We start from the raw sequence: 19,185 nt of genomic DNA on the forward strand, positions 1-19,185 counted from the left end.
CAGCCACTTTGGAAAACAGTGTGGAGGTCCCTTAAAAAGTTAAAAATTGAGGTACTCTATGATCCAGCAATTGCACTACTGGGTATTTACCCCAAAGATACAGATGTAGTGAAGAGAAGGGCCATATGCACCCCAATGTTCATAGCAGCATTGTCCACAATAGCTAAACTGTGGAAGGAGCCCAATGCCCTTCAACAGATGACTGGATTAAGAAGATGTGGTCCATATATACAATGGAATATTACTCAGCCATCAGAAAGAATGATTACCCAACATTTGCAGCAACATGGACGGGACTGGAGGAGATTATGCTAAGTGAAATAAGTCAAGCAGAGAAAGACAATTATCATATGGTTTCATTCATTTATGGAACATAAGAAATAGCAGGAAGATCAGTAGGAGAAGGAAGGGAAGAATGGAGGGGGGGTAAACTTAAGGGGGAATGAACCATGAGAGACTGTAGACTCTGGGAAACACACTGAGGGCTTCAGAGGGGAGGGGGGTGCGGGATTGGAATAGGCCGGTGATGGGTATTAAGGAGGGCACATATTGCATGGACCACTGGGTGTTATATGCAAATAATGAATCATGGAACATTACATCAAAAACTGGGGATGTACCGTATGGTGACTAACATAACATTATAAAAATTACTATAAAAAATATATAAATAAAGATTTTATTCATTCATTTACTTGAGAGAGAGAGCGTGAGCCAGGGGAGGAGCAGAGGAGGGGGGAGTGGGAAGGGGAAGAATCTCAAGCAGACTCTGCTCTGAGCGTGGAGCCCAACACGGGGCTCGATCTCACGTCCCTGCGATCGTGACCTGAGCCGAAACCAAGAGTGCAGCGCTTAATTGACTGAGCCACCCAGGCACCCCTATCCATTCTATTCTTCATGAGCATTTGAGTGGTTTCCAGGTTTTTGGAAACTAGAAAACAGGGCTATGGACATCCTGGTATATGTCTCCAGTAAACTTGTATACGCATTTCTGTTGGGTCGGTTCCCTTTCAGTCTTTTTCATTAGGTCACAGAGAAAGTCTCAGGTTGGTGCTAGCGTGTTGCAACATCTCCTTGGCACATGACAAGCTGTCCCTGTAACAGAAAGCCAACCTCAGGCCCCCAATCTTCAGCATCCCATTATATCTAGCTATTTGACTAACACTGTTTTATCGGCATTCCGTATTTTTTCAGATTATATTCGGCAGGAGGTTACTGGTGCTCCATTTATTTATATACTTATACATAAATTTATGCTATGTATACAAAGGTTCTTTTGAAAAGAAACATTTTTTCAAGTTTAAAAAGTACATCATTTAAATAAAGATGTTAAGTAACTCATGATTATAGGTGGCTGCAGATGGCAAAAAAATGTGAAAATGGGTATCCAACGACCGTAATGTAGGAAACACTATTCTAAAGAAAAGTCACGCTTTCAAATTAAACATCTTTGTCTACCATCACTGGATGGCAACTTGCCCAGATAAGCTGGTTTAATTAAAGACAGAGTGTTCAGGTCAGGTGCCCCAGCAAATCATTCTACAGCACTGGGTTTCCTTGCCTCCAGGAGGAAAAGGTCACAACGGGTGTGGGTGGGAGGGTCCCAGAAGGACTCAGAACTAAAGCAATACGTGAGCTGAGCCCAGCAGGTGGAAAACAGTATCTTAAAAAGAAAAAAAAAGAAGTACATTTTCCTGCTTCTGTGTTCTTTGCCAGACCTTGTGGGTCAGTGGGATCTCCACACGACGAACAGGGCAGACAGTGTGCAGGTCGGAGAAACAGGGGCCGAGGTTGGAGGGGTTTCATGGGAACATCACAGCATCACATGGCTGTGTTAGGAATTAGGAAAAGAAGGCAGCCAAGCACCCCTGGTCATCAATGCCTCCATCCATCGCTGTCACCCTTGACCTCACGTCACCAACGACCTGAGCACCTCTGAAATCTTGACGAAGTCCCCAAATCTATAGCCACAGCTCTTTCCAACTCTTATCCCTGATATTTAGGCTCCGGCAAGTATCTTAGTCTTCCAGGACTTCTAAGCCGTCCCCCCAAATCTATCCGCCACCTTCCTCTTGTCCTTATTTTTGCCTTAATTCAGCTTAGCCTCCTTGGTTCCCTGATTACAAACCCTTCCCTGTAGAAGCCTGAAGCCCCTGCTGCTCTTGTTCTCTCTTTGTGGCCCCACAAGGCCCTGCCCTCGGCAAGCCCAACCGTCTACCCACTCTACGCTGGTCTTTTCCATGTTTGGCTTTTGGGTGTGGTTCGTTTTATTTTGCCCAGAGCAGGGGAACGTTGCTGGACAGAAGCACACCTCTGTGCTAACCGGTCACGCTTTAAGTTCATGCATGTGAATCCCAACTATGCCCTCAGTCCTGCTCAGCCGTTCTACCGTACCCTGGTATCTTCCTTCCCCATTGTCCAAAGTGACTACTTCTCACCTCCTCACTGCACCTGCCCAGTCCTCCCTGCCCCACTGTCCATATTAATCTTGCCCATACTGATTAAGAGAATGAAATCAAGTAATAAGCATAAAGCACTTGGGGGCACCTGGGTGGCCCAGTTGGTTAAGCATCTGCCTTCAGTTCAGGTCATGATCTTGGGGTCCCAGGATCAAGCCCCGTAACAGGTTCCCTGCTCAGCGGGGAGTCTGCTTCTCCCTCTCCTTCTGCCCCTGCACCTGCTTGTGTTCTCTCTCTCTGTCTCTGTATCAAATGAATAAGTAAAATCTTTATTTAAAGAAAAAAGCATAAAGCCTTGAACAGTGCCTGGCTCATAGTAGGTGCTCAGTAAATGCCAGCCATGGTTATTATTACTTGACGGCCAGTCACCTTGATAACCACCTTCCAGCGTTCTCTTTACCAGAGACTAGCCCCTCTCACTTTCTCAAGGGCTTTGCTTCTGCAATTTTCTCTTCTCTCCTGCACTATCAACTGTCCCTCCTTATTAGATTCTTTACACCAATAAATAAACATATTCTAGCATCTTCTATCTAAAATGAACACTCTAGATGTAGGATCCCCTCCATTCTCATCTCACTGCTCTGTTCCCCTTCATGGTCAAACTTCTTTAAAAAGTTGTCTATAGCCACTGTCTTCACTTCTTCCCCTCCTGAACTCATTCCAATCTTGTCTTCTTTCAGTTCATTCCCCACACCCTGCAAGACAGTGCCTGTCAAGGTGGCCAATGACTTCCACTTGCCAAACCCAACTGCCATATCTCTGTCTCATGCTACTTGCATGCAGTATGCTACATAGTCAATCTTCCTCATTGTGCCAACACAGTCTTCTCTTGGCTTCCTCACATACCGAACTCTCCGGATCTTTCTATTGCACTGGTGACCCCTTCTCAGTCTCTTTTGGTGGGTCTCCCTCCACTGCTGAACCTGTGGGAGAACCCAGGTTGGAGTTCTCTCTCATTGGTCTACAATCATTTCCTAGGTGACCTCATCCAGTTCTATCCATGCTACCTACTGTCTGAAGACACTCAACTTTCTGTTTCGGGCACTGACCTCTTCTTGAAATGTTATATTCACTGGCTGCCCTCGTGCCAGTCTACGAAGCGCCTCAGACATAATACATCCCAACAGAACACTCTCCTCCCACCCTCACTCCCACCAATCTCTCAGGTCTGTCCCAGCGAGGTGAGCAGCAGCCCTAGTCACCAGAGCCCAAGTCCAGGAGATAGCTTGAGTCACTCCTTTTCCCTCACCCTCCATCCGATCCACTGCACGCTTCAGGAATACTGCCAAACAGCCCACAGAATGGTAGAAATATTTGCAAATTATGTATCAGATAAGAGATCAATATCCGAAATATTCAGGGGGCTAAAACTCAGCCACCACTACCACAAAAGTAAACACTCCGATAACATGAACAAAACTATCTTCAAAGGAGATACTAAGATGGCTAATAAGCACATGAAAACAAGCTCAATGTCCCTAATCACTGGGGAAACGGGGATCAACAGCACAGCGAAGCATCGCTTCATACCCAGTAGCGTGGCTACTATCAAAAACACCACACCACACAACCAAAAATAGTAAGCGTTGAAGTGAAATAAGTCAAGCAGAGAAAGACAAGTATCATATGATTTCTCTCATTTATGGAACATAAGAAATAGGATGATCGATAGGGGAAGAAAGGGATAAAGAAAGGGGGGGTAATCAGAAGGGAGAATGAAACATGAGAGACTATGGACTCTGAGAAACAAACTGAGGGCCTCAGAGGGGAGGGGGGTGGGGGAATGGGATAGGCTGGTGATGGGTAGTAAGGAGGGCACGTATTGCATGGTGCACTGGGTGTTATACGCAACTAATGAATCATCGAACTTTACATCGGAAACCGGGGATGTACTGTATGGTGACTAACATAATATAATAAAAAATCATTAAAAAAAAAATAGTAAGCATTGGCCAGGCTGTGGAGAAAACGGAACCCTTGCTCACTGTAGATGGGAACGTAAAATGGTGCAGCCATCATGGAAAACGGTATTGGGATTCCTCAAAAACGTAAACGTCAATTACCATATGATTCAGCAATTTCATTTCTGGGTATACACCCCAAAGAACTGAAACCAGGGTCTTGAAGAGATGTTTGTACACCCATGTTTATAGCAGCAGTATTCACAATAGTGAAAATGTGTATAAGCAACCCGTGTCCATTGATGGATGAGTGAATTGTTTAATATGTACCATATACACATACCATGGGATATTATTCAGTCTTAACAAAGAATGGACATTCTGACGTATACTACAGCATGGATGAAACATGAGGACATGATGCTGAGTGAAATAAGCCAGTCACCGAAGGAGAAATCCTGAATGATTCCATTTATGTGAAGAACTTAGAGCAGTCAAATGCATAGAGACAGAAACTAGAATGGAGGCTGCCAAGGAATGGGGGTTGTTTCATGAGTACAATTGAATGAGTTTCAGTTCTGCAAGGAGAAAATGTTCTGGCGATGGATGGCGGGGACGGTTGCACAGCGTGAATGTACTTAGTGACAGTGAGCCGTATATTTAAAAATGGCTAAAGTGGTAAATTTTATGTGATGTACATTTTACCACGATTTTTTAGAAGAAATTATTAAAAAAAAAAAAAACACTCCTGGGGGGCATGGCTGGCTCAGTCAGTGGAACGTGCAATTCCTGATATCCGTGTTGTACGTTTGAACCCCACGTTGGGTGTAGAGGTTACTTAAAAATAAAATCTTTAAGGGGAGCGTGGGTGGCTCAGTCAGTTACGTGACCAACTCTTGATTTCTACTCAGGTCATGATCTCAGGGTCATGAGATCAAGCCCCACCTCAGGCTGAGCTCAGGAAGGAGTCTGCTTGAAATTCCCTCTCCCACTCCTTCCTTCCCCCACTCTCTCTCTCAAATAAATAAATAAATCTTTAAAAAAAATAAATAACATAAAATCTTTAAAAAAAAAAAAAAAAGGAACACTACCAAGATAGATGCCAAATCTGCCTGTTCCTTCCATCTCCGGCACCTCCTAACCCAAGCCACCATCTCTGCCTGGGATTCACTAGCTTCTAGCAGGTCTCCCTGATTCCCCACCTGCCACCCAGAACCTTTTTGTTCCAGAACAGCCAGGTGAAACTCATATTTAGTTAGCTCTGTGCTTACAATCTTCCTACAGCTTCCCATCAGACTTAGAATAAAGTTCACGCCCTTGACTGTGGCTTACAAAGCCCTGTGCTGCCTTGTCCCTGACCACTCTGCCCCTCCCACTCCACTCTGGCCACAGGAGTGTCCTGTCCCCGTCCCTGAGCACGCAGACTCTCCCCACCCTGAGCCCTGTGCACTACTTTCTCCCTCGGAAAACCTTATCCTCCATATCTCCTTCTGCTGTAAATCTCACTCCATTTAAAGCAGCCCCAAACCACCTTCTGCCACGTCGGTCTGCTTCTTTCTCTTCCCAGCACGAGCACCATCTGATGTTTGCTCCGCTGCTTTAACTAGACATTGGTTTCTGGGCGGTATTCCTCTACTAGCATGTCAGGCTGTGGGGAGCAGTGCCTCACAGCACCTTCAACCCCAGAGCCTAGAACAGCACCTGAGACAATGTGAGTGTTCAGAAAATATTTGGTGAATATGAAATGAATGAAGGGAAGAAACTAGAGAAAGGGAAATAAGTTGGAAATTTTTGCTAGGAGAAACTGGCATAGGGCTTTGAGGGCCCCCAGGATAGGTACTTAGAGACAGGAATAGGATAAAATCCGAAGACTGCACTTGTATTTTTAAGCATCTCAAACTGGGCACAAGCAACAGCACATAACATCTTCCTCTGTATCTACTCAAACCCGCTCCTTGGACTTATGGGCCCTCCCCTCAATTAAGCATCATCATCCGCCCACTGTCCGAAAGTCAACCCAAATGAGAAAACAAAACCTGAGGGACAAGATGGGTTTGTCGGTAGTGCCTGAACTTCCTGATGTTCTGGAGGAAATACCCCATTAGTCTCATGAGGAAATTAGTTTCATGAAGAAATAGAAAAACCTTCCTACGACCCCAGTAAACACACAGACAGCGTGTGCCCTAAATCATCGTCCACCAGGAGCCTGGTGGAGCCACTCAGCATGTGGAGCCAGCAAACAGGAATCAAGAAGCTGTTAGGTCAGGAGGTCTCTGCGCTCTCCCCACTGCAGCCACTTCTATTCTAAAACTTGTCCCTAACATGTCCTGGGGGGCTCCCCTCTTCCCCCTGGCCTTGAGGGTGGGGAGTCTCCAGCGGGGGTCCGGACTGTGTCTGCGTGAGTTTTTTAAATGGAACACCTCTTCTATTACATCACTGACAACGTGAGACTGTGAAAACATAGAGCCAGGAGCAAAAACATTCCTTTTTGTGAAACCAACATGTTCTTTCTGCCTAAGGGGCTTATCACGGTTCTTCCCTAGATGGGAACACCACACAGCCCTCAGGGGTGCCCGCTAGGTGGCGCTCGTCCTCCACTGAACCCAGGCGGGTTCAGGTGTCCGTACAATTCTTTTCAAACCTGAGAGGTGATCTTCACTCCGGGCTTTTAACAGGTAAGAAAACAAAGCTCCAAAGTGTCTTCCGTGAGGTCGTATCACTGCATCTTAGAGCCTCAAGCAAACTCAGGTCCCCATATTCCTGAACCCAGCTAGCTTCCATCACCTGGCCGTCTCCCTCTACACACGGTTTAGATTATTGATTAAAATAATAATGACGTTTCTTTCTTTGTATGTAACAAGGTTTAGGTAAGATCTGCAGGCCTTAGAGTCCTTTATTTTCAAATGCTCGGAACAGTAAAAAATCGTCATATTTGTCTGCCTGGATCCTTTCTTCGATTTCCTTAAGTTCTGATCTCCTTTTCTGATGAATGAGTAGCACAGAAATGGGTAAGGAAGACTGGGAAATATTTAATAAGAATAAATGTGAAGGTTTGAGAAAAACCCCACTAGAGTAGAAAACCCAACTAGATTAGCATTAGACAAAGTCAGATTTAAATCCTGATTTAGCCACTTACTGATGGTCAAGTCATTTAAACTCCTTGAGTTTCAGTTTGCTCATCTATAAAATGGGGATAATCATGTTTTCTACTAACCACACCTCCAGGGTTGTGTAGATTAAATAAAGCAATAGGCTGTGGCTCCCGGCACATTGTTGGTAAACAACATTTGTTTAAATACAAAACCTCCTTGGCCCATAATAATCCTTCTCTACTCAGTCTGAAATACCTGGACCCTGTTCGTGAAAACCCCTGGTGGGATCGGGACACGGATGACTTAGCAACCCAGGAGCCCGTGTCTGCTGGCGGGAAAGTGGCATGTAGCTGGAGGTTTGGGGCGCTGCGGCTGCTTCCAGTGCCCTCAGGAGCCTGCGGATGGGGACAGACGGTCAGTCCCGGGCTCGGCCTCTACCTAGACCTGGCTCCCGCGAGCCTGCACCGCCTCCCTCCTCCCGCCTGCACGCCAGTGCGCGCCGTTCAGCAGCGCCTGAGAGCACACCGGCTACAAGCCCTCGTTTTGAACGACTGGGAACCTTGGCCTAGAGAAAGCAGGTGACTTCAGTCAAGGTCATCGGCGTCTGAGGGCCAAGTCCCGCGTGGCCTCCCCCTGCACAACCGCTCCGGGAGTGGCCTCGCACTCCCTGGGACCTCTCCCGGCACAGAAAGCTGTTTCCCACTACCCACGCCCCCGCCCCGGCCCGGCTCCGAGACCTAGGACCGCCTGGGGCGCAGGTGGCGGGCGGCAGGGGCTCGGGCGCGTGCGCAGCAGCTTTCGGCGCGCGCCGGAGGGCCGGGGTTTCCCCCCTCCCGGCCCCCTGGTCTCTCCCACCCGCCTCCTATCCTGCGCCCGCCGCCGCCCGGGACTTCGCCGTCCCGCAGCGCTGCGGCCCCGGGCGGTTCCTGGGGCGGGAGGGCGCGGCAAGCTAGGGGCGCGCAGGAAACCAAACTGTGGAAGAGAAAGAAGAGAGGGGTGGGAGGCGAGAAGAAAGGGAGGAGAGAAAGAAGACTAGAAAAGAGCGGGACGAGGGTTCGGGGAGCAAGGCTCGGGCGCGGAGCTCCCCGGCCGCCTCCTCGAAGGCTGGCCGGCTGCCGGGCTCCCCGGCTCCGCCGATTCCCGGGGCGGGCCCAGGCCGAAGCGCGGCGCCGACGGGAGGTCAGGCGCGGTCAAGCAGCCGCGGGGTTCCAGGAGCTCGCGGCCACGCCCGGGACAGATGGCCCTCAGTGGGCTGCTAGCGGGGCCCCGCAGCGCCCGGGCGGACGCGCCCCTTCCCCCGCCGACCCCCAGCCCTCCGGCTTGCGCTGACCTGCCGAGCCCTCGCCACACACCCCAACTCACCGGCCTGGACTCTGCGCGTGTCCGGGGCGATCTCTGCCTACCATCCCGTCTGCTCACCGTCCCCCAAAGCCTTTCCATCCCCACCCAGCCCCGTATTAGCAGCTTGTAGTTGTAGTTCCAGACCAGGGTACTTACACACCTTCGGGCCCTGCCTGCAGCCACTCACCAGACCTACAGGTCGGCAAGCGCTGCAGTTGCCCAGAGATGACACGAGTCTCTCTCACCTTGTGCCTGCTGAAGACTCGGAATGCGCGCACTCTCTCGCACTCTGCGCACGCACAAAAACGGACAACTCCAAACCACGGAACTGCAGCTCGAATGCTTCGACCACCTCTGCTGAAGACGGTGGCAAAGGGCATATCCTACTGTGACTTGGGTTTCTTTTTTAAAAATATATTCTTTGGGGGTCAACTAAATAGCAGTTACTATTTTCAAGTAAGTCTTTGTATAGCCCCCAAACTTACTCTAGTGCTAGGTCGTTCAACCCCCCAGAACATCTCCATTGCCTGTGTGTGCGGAACTCTATTATTCGTCCACACCAAGCCCTCACCCCACAAAGGCAGAGCTGTCTGGGACACACAGTTCACACCTGCCCATCTCTCATCTTCTGGGCGACCTGCGTCAATCTCCCCCTGGACTCGCTCCCCAGAGAATAACAGGGTGGTGGGGGAGGGAGGTAATTTAAAGAGTAAGTAAAGGTCAGCGGGAGAAGGAAAGGACACGCTTTCTTTTGAAACCTCAGGAGCATTCTGTTCTGTTTCCCTCCTGGCCTGAAAAGCGTCCCGTTTCTTTCTTATGCCGGATACTGACACCATACCTTTCCCTCAAAAGTGATGTAACCCTAAAGAGCTATAAAGGGCAACGATCTCTTTCAAGTGTGAATTTCTAACGCAAGTACATTACAGGATCTAAACTGTAGTGTATTTGGGAGGCAAAAAAGCGTCATGTAGCTAAAATGCTGGAAAGCAGAGATGCTGCAAAGCCCTCTCCCCACACACACTGAGCTGAAAACCATGAAGAGTGTGTGTATTTTGCACAACAAGCACCACCAAAAAGAAAGCAACAGGGGAAAAGGCTATGTATTTTAGTGACACCAAAAACACGTTTACTAAACTAAAATCACAGTTCTTTAAGCTTACTTAATGGTTCAAGTTGTGTCTTTAGTGTTAGGTTAAACCTTTGGTAAAATTTATGGAAGACAGCAAAGTATGTTACTTGAGCAAATTTTTTATTTAAAAATAAATAACGTAAATAAGTAACAAATGTTTTCATACCACAATATTTGTGTTTCTTAGCTTGGTTCCTTCTATTACATAAAACAATCCATTACTTATTTTTTTAAGAGAATTTAATGTCCTCTCAGTTCAGGAACATGACTAAGGTAATTCCCATAGAGCCCTTTAAACAAACACATATCTTTTCTAATCTTATTCCACTCACAAGTAACAGAATATTTAAAGAACAAATTGAAATATTTTTTCCCTCCTTCCTGGTGTAAAATTTAACAAACTCCAATTAAATGCAGGATTAACCGTCCAGGGAAATGACCGCGCAATTTCCAGAAACTCTCCCAAAGATGACTTCTCATTTCTCGCCTGCCTTTAGTTCTCTTACTGTGCCATCTTTCTCTTTTTAATTCCTCCATAGACATCGAAACAAATAAAATAAGGTGAAGGAAAAATATTTCTAGTGATTTTAATTAATTGATTATTTCCGTGGAAAGAATTAGCAGTGAGGAAGCCGCGAAACTATGAAGGTTAAAAAAGAAGCATTTCGTTCTAATCTTTGAGCCTTCCTAGAAAACAGAAAACTGCGCGCGCGATTTACCAAACTGCGTTATCTTGGATTTCCCCCCTCCCCACGCTCCCACTTCCAGATTTCGACTCGACTATTAAATATCGTGTTCTAGAAAAGTGCAAGAAGGGGTGGATACAGCTGCAGAGATAAGAAACGTGATTTCTCGGACACCGCGTGTGGGTGGGTAAGCCTCCCGCTTGCTGGAGGATGCTTGGAGGACCAGGCTTGGGAGGAAAGGGGTTAAGTCAGACCCTGACTTTCTCCGCGCAACGTGCCCAGTTTTGTCTGTTAAAGTCAACGTCGCCCAGCTGGAGCCAGCCAATAGGCGGCCGGGAGGGCCCTGGACAACCCAGTGAAGGGGCGTGGCCTGAAGCTGTCACTCAGCGGTGAGGAATGACACCCGCGCGGGAGGGGGGGGATACGGTGGAACGCCGGGGAAGGAAAGAGAGAAGAAACAGATAAAACCAGAGCAGGGGGTAAAAAGGTGCCCCGCGCCTCTCGGAATCCAGAGGCCGCCGTCGTCGCCGCCGACGCTGGGGGTGGGCTCCGGAAGAGCCGGACCAACTGGGAGGGAAAGGACGAACCAGGAGCGAAATCCTGCAACCAGGGAAGAGACCGAGGCGCAAAGAAAAAGTGACTCCGGCCGTGCGCCCCGGAGGCGCTCAGGAGGGGACTGAAGCCGCGGTGGGGGCCCCACCGATCCGCCCCCAACATCCTCCGAGGGGGCAGACCCCGGCCCGCCCCTAAGGGCTCGAGGCGATGAGATAATCCAGCTGAGCTGCGAAAGGAGAGCGTCTGTCTCTGGATTGGGGGGGAGGGGGTCTCTGGGAGGAGTGGGCCTCGGAAGTGGGGGTGAGGGTCGGCGCTGATCCCGGGCCAGAGGGGGGCGGGGGCTGCTGGGCCGCGCAGGAGTGGGCTGCAGGGGCCTCGCGCGCCCGGCTCACTCGCGCTGCAGCGGCCCGCGCGCTCCGTCCAGCTCGGAGCTGCCCCGCGCCCCAGCCGCCCGGCCGGCCGGCCGCCCTGGCCCACGGCGCAGATGGCTGTGCGCGGCGCCAACACCTTGACGCCCTTCTCCATCCAGGCAATCCTGAACAAGAAAGAGGAACGCGGCGGACTGCCCGCGCCAGAGGGGCGCCCGGTACCCGGGGGCACCGCGGTGGCAGTGGCTGAGGCGCCCGCTGTCTGCTGCTGGCGACTCTTCGGGGAGACAGACGCGGGCGCTCTGGGGGGCGCGGAGGACTCTGTGCTGGCGTCGCCTGCCGGGACCAGAACGGCTGCGGGGCGGACCGCGGAGAGCCTGGTTGGTTGGGACTCAGACTCGGCGCTGAGCGAGGAGAACGAGGGCGGGCGGCGCTGTGCGGACGCGCCGGGGGCCAGCGGGGCCGGCCGTGCAGGGGGGACGCTGGGCCTCGGCCAGCCGGTCTGCGAGCTGCCCGCCGCCAAGGACCTGGAGGAGGAAGCCGCAGGCCGGAGCGACAGCGAGATGTCGGCCAGCGTCTCAGGTCTGCCGAGGCTTCGCGGGGAAGGGGGCCGGGCTGAGGGGTTGGGCAAGGAGGGCAAACATGCCGAGTGGGGTGGGCCTGCTGTGAGTACCCTGCGCCCTGGGGCCCCGTGGCTGGCCAGGACCCGAAGCTCTTTGCGCTGGCGCAGGCTGCTCTAATCCTTCGGGAACTGAGCCCGAGAGAGAACCCAGAAACTCCTCAGAGTCCTGCGTCCTGCGTGAGGCTGAGACGTCCTGGGGCAATTGTGCCCTAGACTGGGCTAAGAGAAAACCACTGCACCCTGGCTTTAAGTCCATCGCCAGTGCTTCGGCCCTGTCTGTGTCCAAATCCCCCAAATGAGCGTCAGGGAAGAGCCAGGGGCCCAGAGACCTCGGGTAGCCAGTGCCCTGGCCCCTGGCCCATAGAGCAGAAACGCTCCCAGCTCCAGGTCCCAAGGCGCGGCCCTCCGCTGGAGGTCAGGTAGTGAGGGGTACCTCTAAGTGGAACCTAGGCGCGCATCTGCCCAGCCTGGGCTTTGGGGGGAGGGCTTATTTAGCTTTCCGAGACCCCAGGGTCAGGGGGGCTGGGATGGGCTGAGGACCCAAAACCCAGCTGAAGGCAGAGGGGCTTGATGTGTGTCACCGCCAAGTAGCAGGGAGAGGAACGTCCTCTGCCAGAGCTGGCGGGTCATTGGGAGGGAAAGACCCCCACACCCCCTGTCGGCTGGTCGCTGCTGTAGGCCTCACGCTGGCGCCAAGTAAATAGTATTCGCCAGAGGCCAGAGCTCTGCACCTCTCTGCTAGGGTGCTGTGGGGAGATCCAGGAAGAGGCTGAGAGGTGGCGTCAGATTAGGGTGCAAGGACTCAAAACAGGGGCACCTCTCTCTCTTCACCCTCGATCCCTAGCCTGCTGTCATTTCCTTGGAGAGAGAGAGAGAGAGAGAGAGAGAGAGAAGCCCAGCAAGGCTTTGGAGCAGCCTATTGCCACAGACCTTACACAATTCGGGGTGGTTGGGGGCGGGGAGGGGGTGGGTTAAGACTCCGCATACTTCTGTCCGAAGATTCGGTCCCCCATTTTCCCCTTATGTGCAGTCGACACGTGTGTGCTGCGACTGTGAGTGTGTATGAGCGTGAGTGTGCCGGAGGCGAGTAAACCCAGGGAGGGAGCAATCTAGAACCCCAGGGCTCAGCGCTGAGAACTGAGAAGGTTGGAAGTATGCTCAGGCCCGGTGCTGCCAGGTTACCGAGGGGAGCCTGGGGCCCAGTGAGGGCCTGGAGCTGGATCTGACCCACGCAGCACTGATACAGCGGCTGAGTCCCCTCCCTGCGCGGGACAGGCCTAGATGCAAGAAGCTAGAGGAACAGGGTTCTGAAACTGGCCTTCAGGACCCGTAGCTTACAGACCCTCCCCAAGCGCTCGGCTGGGATCAAAATGTATTTCCGAACCCCACCCCCACCCCGCAGTTGAGGCCAGACCTTGCTTCTCCGCGGCGCTGACAGCCTGTTGTTTCTGTTCCCTCTGGGGTCCGCAGGCGACCGCAGTCCAAGGGCCGAAGACGACTCTGTTGGCCCCGGAAGCGCACGCGTGCCGGCTCTGTGCAGTCGAAGCGGCGGCGGCGGTGGACCCGCGGGCGGCGCGGAGGAGGAGGAGGAGCCCGCCGCGCCCAAGCCGCGCAAGAAACGCTCGCGGGCCGCCTTCTCCCACGCGCAGGTCTTCGAGCTGGAGCGCCGCTTCAACCACCAGCGCTACCTGTCCGGGCCGGAACGCGCCGACCTGGCCGCGTCGCTGAAGCTCACCGAGACGCAAGTGAAGATCTGGTTCCAGAACCGTCGCTACAAGACCAAACGCCGGCAGATGGCCGCCGACCTGCTGGCTTCAGCGCCCGCCGCGAAGAAGGTGGCGGTCAAAGTGCTGGTGCGCGACGACCAGAGACAGTACTTGCCTGGCGAGGTGCTGCGGCCGCCCTCGCTGCTGCCACTGCAGCCCTCCTACTACTACCCTTACTACTGCCTTCCCGGCTGGGCGCTCTCCACGTGTGCAGCCGCCGCGGGTACCCAGTGAGCCGACCTGGGGCGAGGCAGCAAACGATCCCCGCGCCCCAGCTTCGGACGGCCGCGGAAGGCTGTGCAGGTTGTGCTCTGTACGAGGGCGCCCCGCCGAGGGGGCAAGTGGAGGATGAAATCCAGCCCAGGCTCAAACTCCAGGAGTGCGCCCTGGCAGCGGGACTGAGTCTGTCCAGAGGGGGCGCCTTTTTCTTATTTGAACCGAGGCACCCTACGGCCTAGGGGCCTTGCTCCCCCGTTGCTTGCCTGGAAGCTCTTGGACATTATTTATTATCACAACAAAGTTGGATTTGGATTGTATCTGCCAGGAGACGGCGTTTCCCAGGAGCAGAGAGAACTCCTGGGTCCACATAGCCTGAATAACCAGAATTTCAGGCTGGCTGGGAGCTTCGTGCACTAGGCCACAATAGTTCATGGTATCCATGCTACCAATCTATGTTTATCTACATATCTATTTTTTTGGAAATTGCATTTGTAACAAAGGGGTGTGGAACCTTGACAGCCCCAAGGAGCCCCGAGCGATGGGGGTTGATTTGAACCGTGAAAGGTTTGCTTTTCGGGCCCTCTGCTCCCACCCCTCCCCGTGTCAGAGCTCGGGTGGGGACGCCCTGTTGGGTGCTGAATGTAAAGAAGGGAGCCTCTGAGCACAGGGCAGGGCAGAGGCCCCTGAATCTTTCCGAAGTCCAGGGCCGCCACCAACTGGGAACCCAGAACGGGGAAAGAGCAAACCCAGCAGCCCTTGGAAGAAACATTCTTTTATTTCTTTTTATTTTTTTAAAGGAGGTTAAAACTTGTAGCACTTTTCGGTTGTTTGTATTCAAATAACGGTTATTTTTGTATTCAATGTGAATATCCCTGACCAGCCTTTCCCTGGCGTCCCCCCAGTTCCGACGCCGGGCCCTCTGTCTCTACCGACCATCCTCCGCGACTCCTGCGTTCTGACCCAGGATTCTCCCATCCCTGACCCTACCCCTGCGGCAGATGGTCCTGTCAACCTCCTAGCTTTTTGCCTCCTTAAGGGCACTGTGCACTCAACTAGAATATTAACTTTAAAAAGATTTGTGAAGTTTGGAAGCTCTGTTCGCTTTATCTTTCTTTTTCCTTTAATTTATAAACTTTTAGTTTAACATGCCCTTCTGGACGCCGTGTTTTCTCTGAGCCTCTCTCCGTCTGGCTTTGGGGAATCCAGTGCCGTAAAAATGTCTGGGGCTTATTTTCCCAACCACTCTTCAGTCCTGGACCAAGGATCCCTCCTCCCGCTAGGGACCAGCCCAACTGCCCACGCAGCAGAAAGTGTTTAAACCTGCGCAGCTCAGGGAATTGCGATGTAGGGGACTTGGCAAAAGTCACAGCTGAATCCCACTGAATCAGGAGCAAATGCCCAGGATTCCCTTTCTTTCTTTCCTTTTTTTTTCCTTGTGGGATTGGTCGCAGAGTCTGGAAAGCATCCATAGCTGAACCCACAGCCAATTTCAACCCCTACCTAACCTGCTGACTCCTCCACCTGTCCAAGTCCTCTCTGCTTTTGATTTTCCTAGCATTTCTGTAAGTGACCCGGTCTTCATTTCGTTTGGAGAATAAGCTAGCAAAAACTCGCTGAAATTCTGAAGGCTATAATAAGTAAGCCTATAATAAGAGGTCTCTGGGGGAGGGTCAACTGAGCTTTGACCCCGGCAGGGTGCAAACGGCCCTCTACGCTATTCCAGAGCGATTCTACTTACTGTCTGTGACATGGCCTCATTTGATCCACACGGAAGCCTAAGGGGAAAGAAGAGGATGAGTAGGGCAGGGTTATTTATTATTTACATTTTACAGATGAACACAACCCACCCCCACTGCACACTCCCCAGCCTGTCACGGATTGGCCAGAGCAAAATGCTTACAGCTTCAGTCTCCTCCCGCTGGGTCCGGGAGGAGCAAGGAAGAGTTAACGCCACATCGCAGGCTTCGAGGCCTTGGGTCCGCTGGCCGGAGCCGGAGATGCCAAACCCAAGCCCCAGCTACTTTCAATTTTATCCCGACCAGAAAGGACTACCGGCCTTTCTCCCTGGCCTGAAAACTCTTTCCAGCTTCAGGACCCCCGGGCCTTTGTATCCCAAAGTCCGTGGCCAGGGGTCTGCGGCCCCTCAGCTCGGCGGGGCGGAGAGTCAAAACAGAGCGCTTTTAGAGAACAATCCCTGCTTGTGGAAACAGCACAGTGCGCAGGGAAAGGCAAAGGCCTGCGGGGTATGCACACCCTTGCCCCCAAGTCCAACCACCTTCTAAATGGTTCTTGCAAGCATTTTGTTTCTTTTTAGCATGTTTAAAAAATTCCATTTAAACTTCTTAATTAATCATGAATGCATTTTCCTTGTAGAAAGTTAGAACATTTCCAATAATGCTAGAATTCCCTCCCTTCTTCTCTGCAGAGATCGCCACTACTGAGTGGTTTGGGGGTAGGGGGCTTGATTTTTTTTTTTTTTTCCCCTTCTGAACCGGCATGTGGTTGTGACTGTGGCCTAAGAGGTAAGTTTGTCCTCCATCCTTGCGGGTTTGGAGTTGAGGGAACTAGGAATTTTCTTTCGAGTAGGCCGGTCAGTGCCCCTTCCCTTTCTCACCCCCTCTCCGCTCCCTGCCTGGGCCGGTTATGCTGGGCTGGCTCCAGACGCCCGGGAAAAATGACTCAAAGGAATTCAGTTTGCCCCAGATTGTTGCAGTTTCACTCCGAGCTGCCCCGCGGCTGGCACTGCATCAGCGCCTTGAGATCTAATTCGTGGAGTCGGAGTCAGCCTGCAGGGCCAGCCCGGCTTCGGGAGATTTTCCCCCCCGGCACTTGGAGACCTGAGCTGGGTATCTTTACCCAACCATAGACACGGCTCCTGTTGGAAATCTGCCGTACTACTTTCTGAATTTCCTCTTCCTTCTCCACTCCCACCCCTGCCTCTTTTTAAAAAAAAGATGAGAAACAGTCAGTCCGGCTCTTTGCCTGCCTTGCTTCCTGACCTTCCTCTACCCCTCTTGGCACCCCTGGGGCAGAGTGCTCCTTGTCGGCTTCCTTGGGGCCTGACTTCCCAGAGTAGCTGCCAGCTCAGCCTTTGGACCTATTCATCTTTCTCAGTCCTTTTGGGCTCTTAGCGAATCTCAGAGCTGGCCTTGGGGATAGTTGGGTACCACCTGCACACTTAGATGGATAAACCATGCAGGGAGGAATAGCTGGGAAGGGGACATGCTGTGGCCTGCCCTGTAATCGGTCCCAAGGATTCAGGCTCAGCCCACGAATCTTGCTCTGGGCAGCAAATTTGAAATCGATCGGCTATCAAATGTCGCGAGTGTGTGTGTGTGTGTGTGTGTGAGAGAGAGAGAGAGAGAGACTCAAAACCTTGGCCTGTTGGCCTTGACTCTCCCAAGCTGCATCTAACTCCACATGACTAGGGTGGAAGGGCTCACGGACCCAAAGGAGTACCTCGGAGAGCTGGGTCAAGCCCTGGGAGTTTGGGAATGGGTTCCATTTCAGGAAATAGTTGTCTTCTGGGCCATAGAGAATCCCCCGTGCACTCGCTACTCCTCCGCGCTAGCCAAGGGGAGGGGTTGCCGGTGATTCTGACTTCCTTCAAGAAGGTCCGAGGAAGGCTCAAACATGATGTGCCCTTGCCTCTGAGAGCCTGGTCCGGATCCCCGATCCCTGAGGGGCTGGGCCCCTAGAGGGGCGGTGTCTGGGGGCTTCCTGGGAAGGGGAACTTTTGCAGACCTGGAAACTGGCAAGCCTGGAAGCACCATACAGAGCATCCCACAGAAGCGAGACCTCCTCCCAGGCCTGCAGACATCCCCCCCGGGCGGGGATTGTGTGACTCTAACTCCTCAGCCGGCGGCCGGAGCTCTGTCGTGGCTAGGCGGCCACTCCATCCATGTTTCATCGGTGTTTGCCAGGAGAAGGTAGAATCCGGCCTCGCGCGAGCCCACGGAATTCAACTAGGCTGTTGGAAAAGGCTCCTGCCTCGGGGGAAAGCTGCCGCCGCCGCCGGAGCCTGAGCGGCGGAGAAATTTAGACATCTCCCCGAAACCTGAATCCTGGCGGAGGAGCTCCTGGTCCGCAAAGGACGAGGAGGGAAGCGAGGCAGACCCGCGCCGGGGCCCCGCAGCCCAGGCGCTGCAGGGCTTGACTTGCGGGCCACCAGCCTCACCCCACTAACAAACTTAACTGGGGACCGCACCGAGCTGCGTGGGGACTGCAGGAAACAGCAAATGCTTGAAAGCGCTTTGTAAGTCGGAAAGCGCTGGCGGCGGGTAGTTACACACGCTAGTGGCGCGTGGCTACTGCACCAGCCCTGGCCGCGAGGGAAAGCCGCGCCCCGGAGCTGGAAGGGAGCAGGAGCAGGGGCGCCTAATCCCAGGGCAGCCCTGATGAGGAGCCAAACAAGACGTAACAGCAACAACGACGACGAGTATCTATACCTACGCTGGGTTGTTCGGTTGTCTGGGACGTTACGTGTGAAAAAGGGCTTCGGCATCCTGCTCCGCAGCGTTTTCCTGACGCCGCCTCAGCAGCGTGGACATGGCCTCCGTTTTACAGATGCGGAAACTGTGCCCGAAGTCACAGGCCATAGGGAGGCCTTTCAGGGTCTTTTAGTATTTGGGGCCGGCAGTGTGGATAGATGAACTAGCATCTCCAAGTTTGGCTTTGGGGTGGTTGGATTACTAAGGGTGGGTGTGTTTTGAAAACCATTAAGCACTATACAGCTGATATGGACTTACAACTACTGTTGCCATGATGATGGAGAAGAACTTCTGGGCAATGCGTAGGAGGCTGATCTGAAGCAATCTTCCTTGAACTCCTGCACCCTTCAGGAGTTGCCAAGTGACCTGCGGTGTGCTCAGCGAGGGGTCCCTTACAGGGGTAGAGACTCCCGGCCTCAACCAGTTTTCAAGTCTCCAGATAAATATGTTTTTTTTAAAAAGAAGAAATGCCAAAACAAGTTGCAAAAAAAATGTGTTATATTGTAAATGGTTACATCATGTAATAAATTAATTTTTTTCTGTAGTTACACATAGAA

At 52.3% G+C, this 19,185-nt stretch overlaps 1 protein-coding gene across 1 annotated transcript; it reads left to right on the forward strand.

Annotated features, from left to right (window-relative positions):
- Positions 1–11,451: 11,451 nt before the first annotated feature.
- On the forward strand, positions 11,452–15,287 carry NKX3-2 (NK3 homeobox 2). Its single transcript, XM_045771307.2, has 2 exons — positions 11,452–12,113; positions 13,624–15,287. Exons 1-2 carry the CDS (start codon positions 11,648–11,650, stop codon positions 14,151–14,153), a joined length of 996 nt encoding a protein of 331 aa, XP_045627263.2. The 5' UTR covers positions 11,452–11,647; the 3' UTR covers positions 14,154–15,287.
- Positions 15,288–19,185: the final 3,898 nt, after the last annotated feature.

Source organism: Ursus americanus, chromosome 8 (genome assembly GCF_024610735.1).
Source record: "Ursus americanus isolate L20-20 chromosome 8, mUrsAme1.1.p, whole genome shotgun sequence".
NCBI classification, from domain to species: domain Eukaryota; kingdom Metazoa; phylum Chordata; class Mammalia; order Carnivora; family Ursidae; genus Ursus; species Ursus americanus.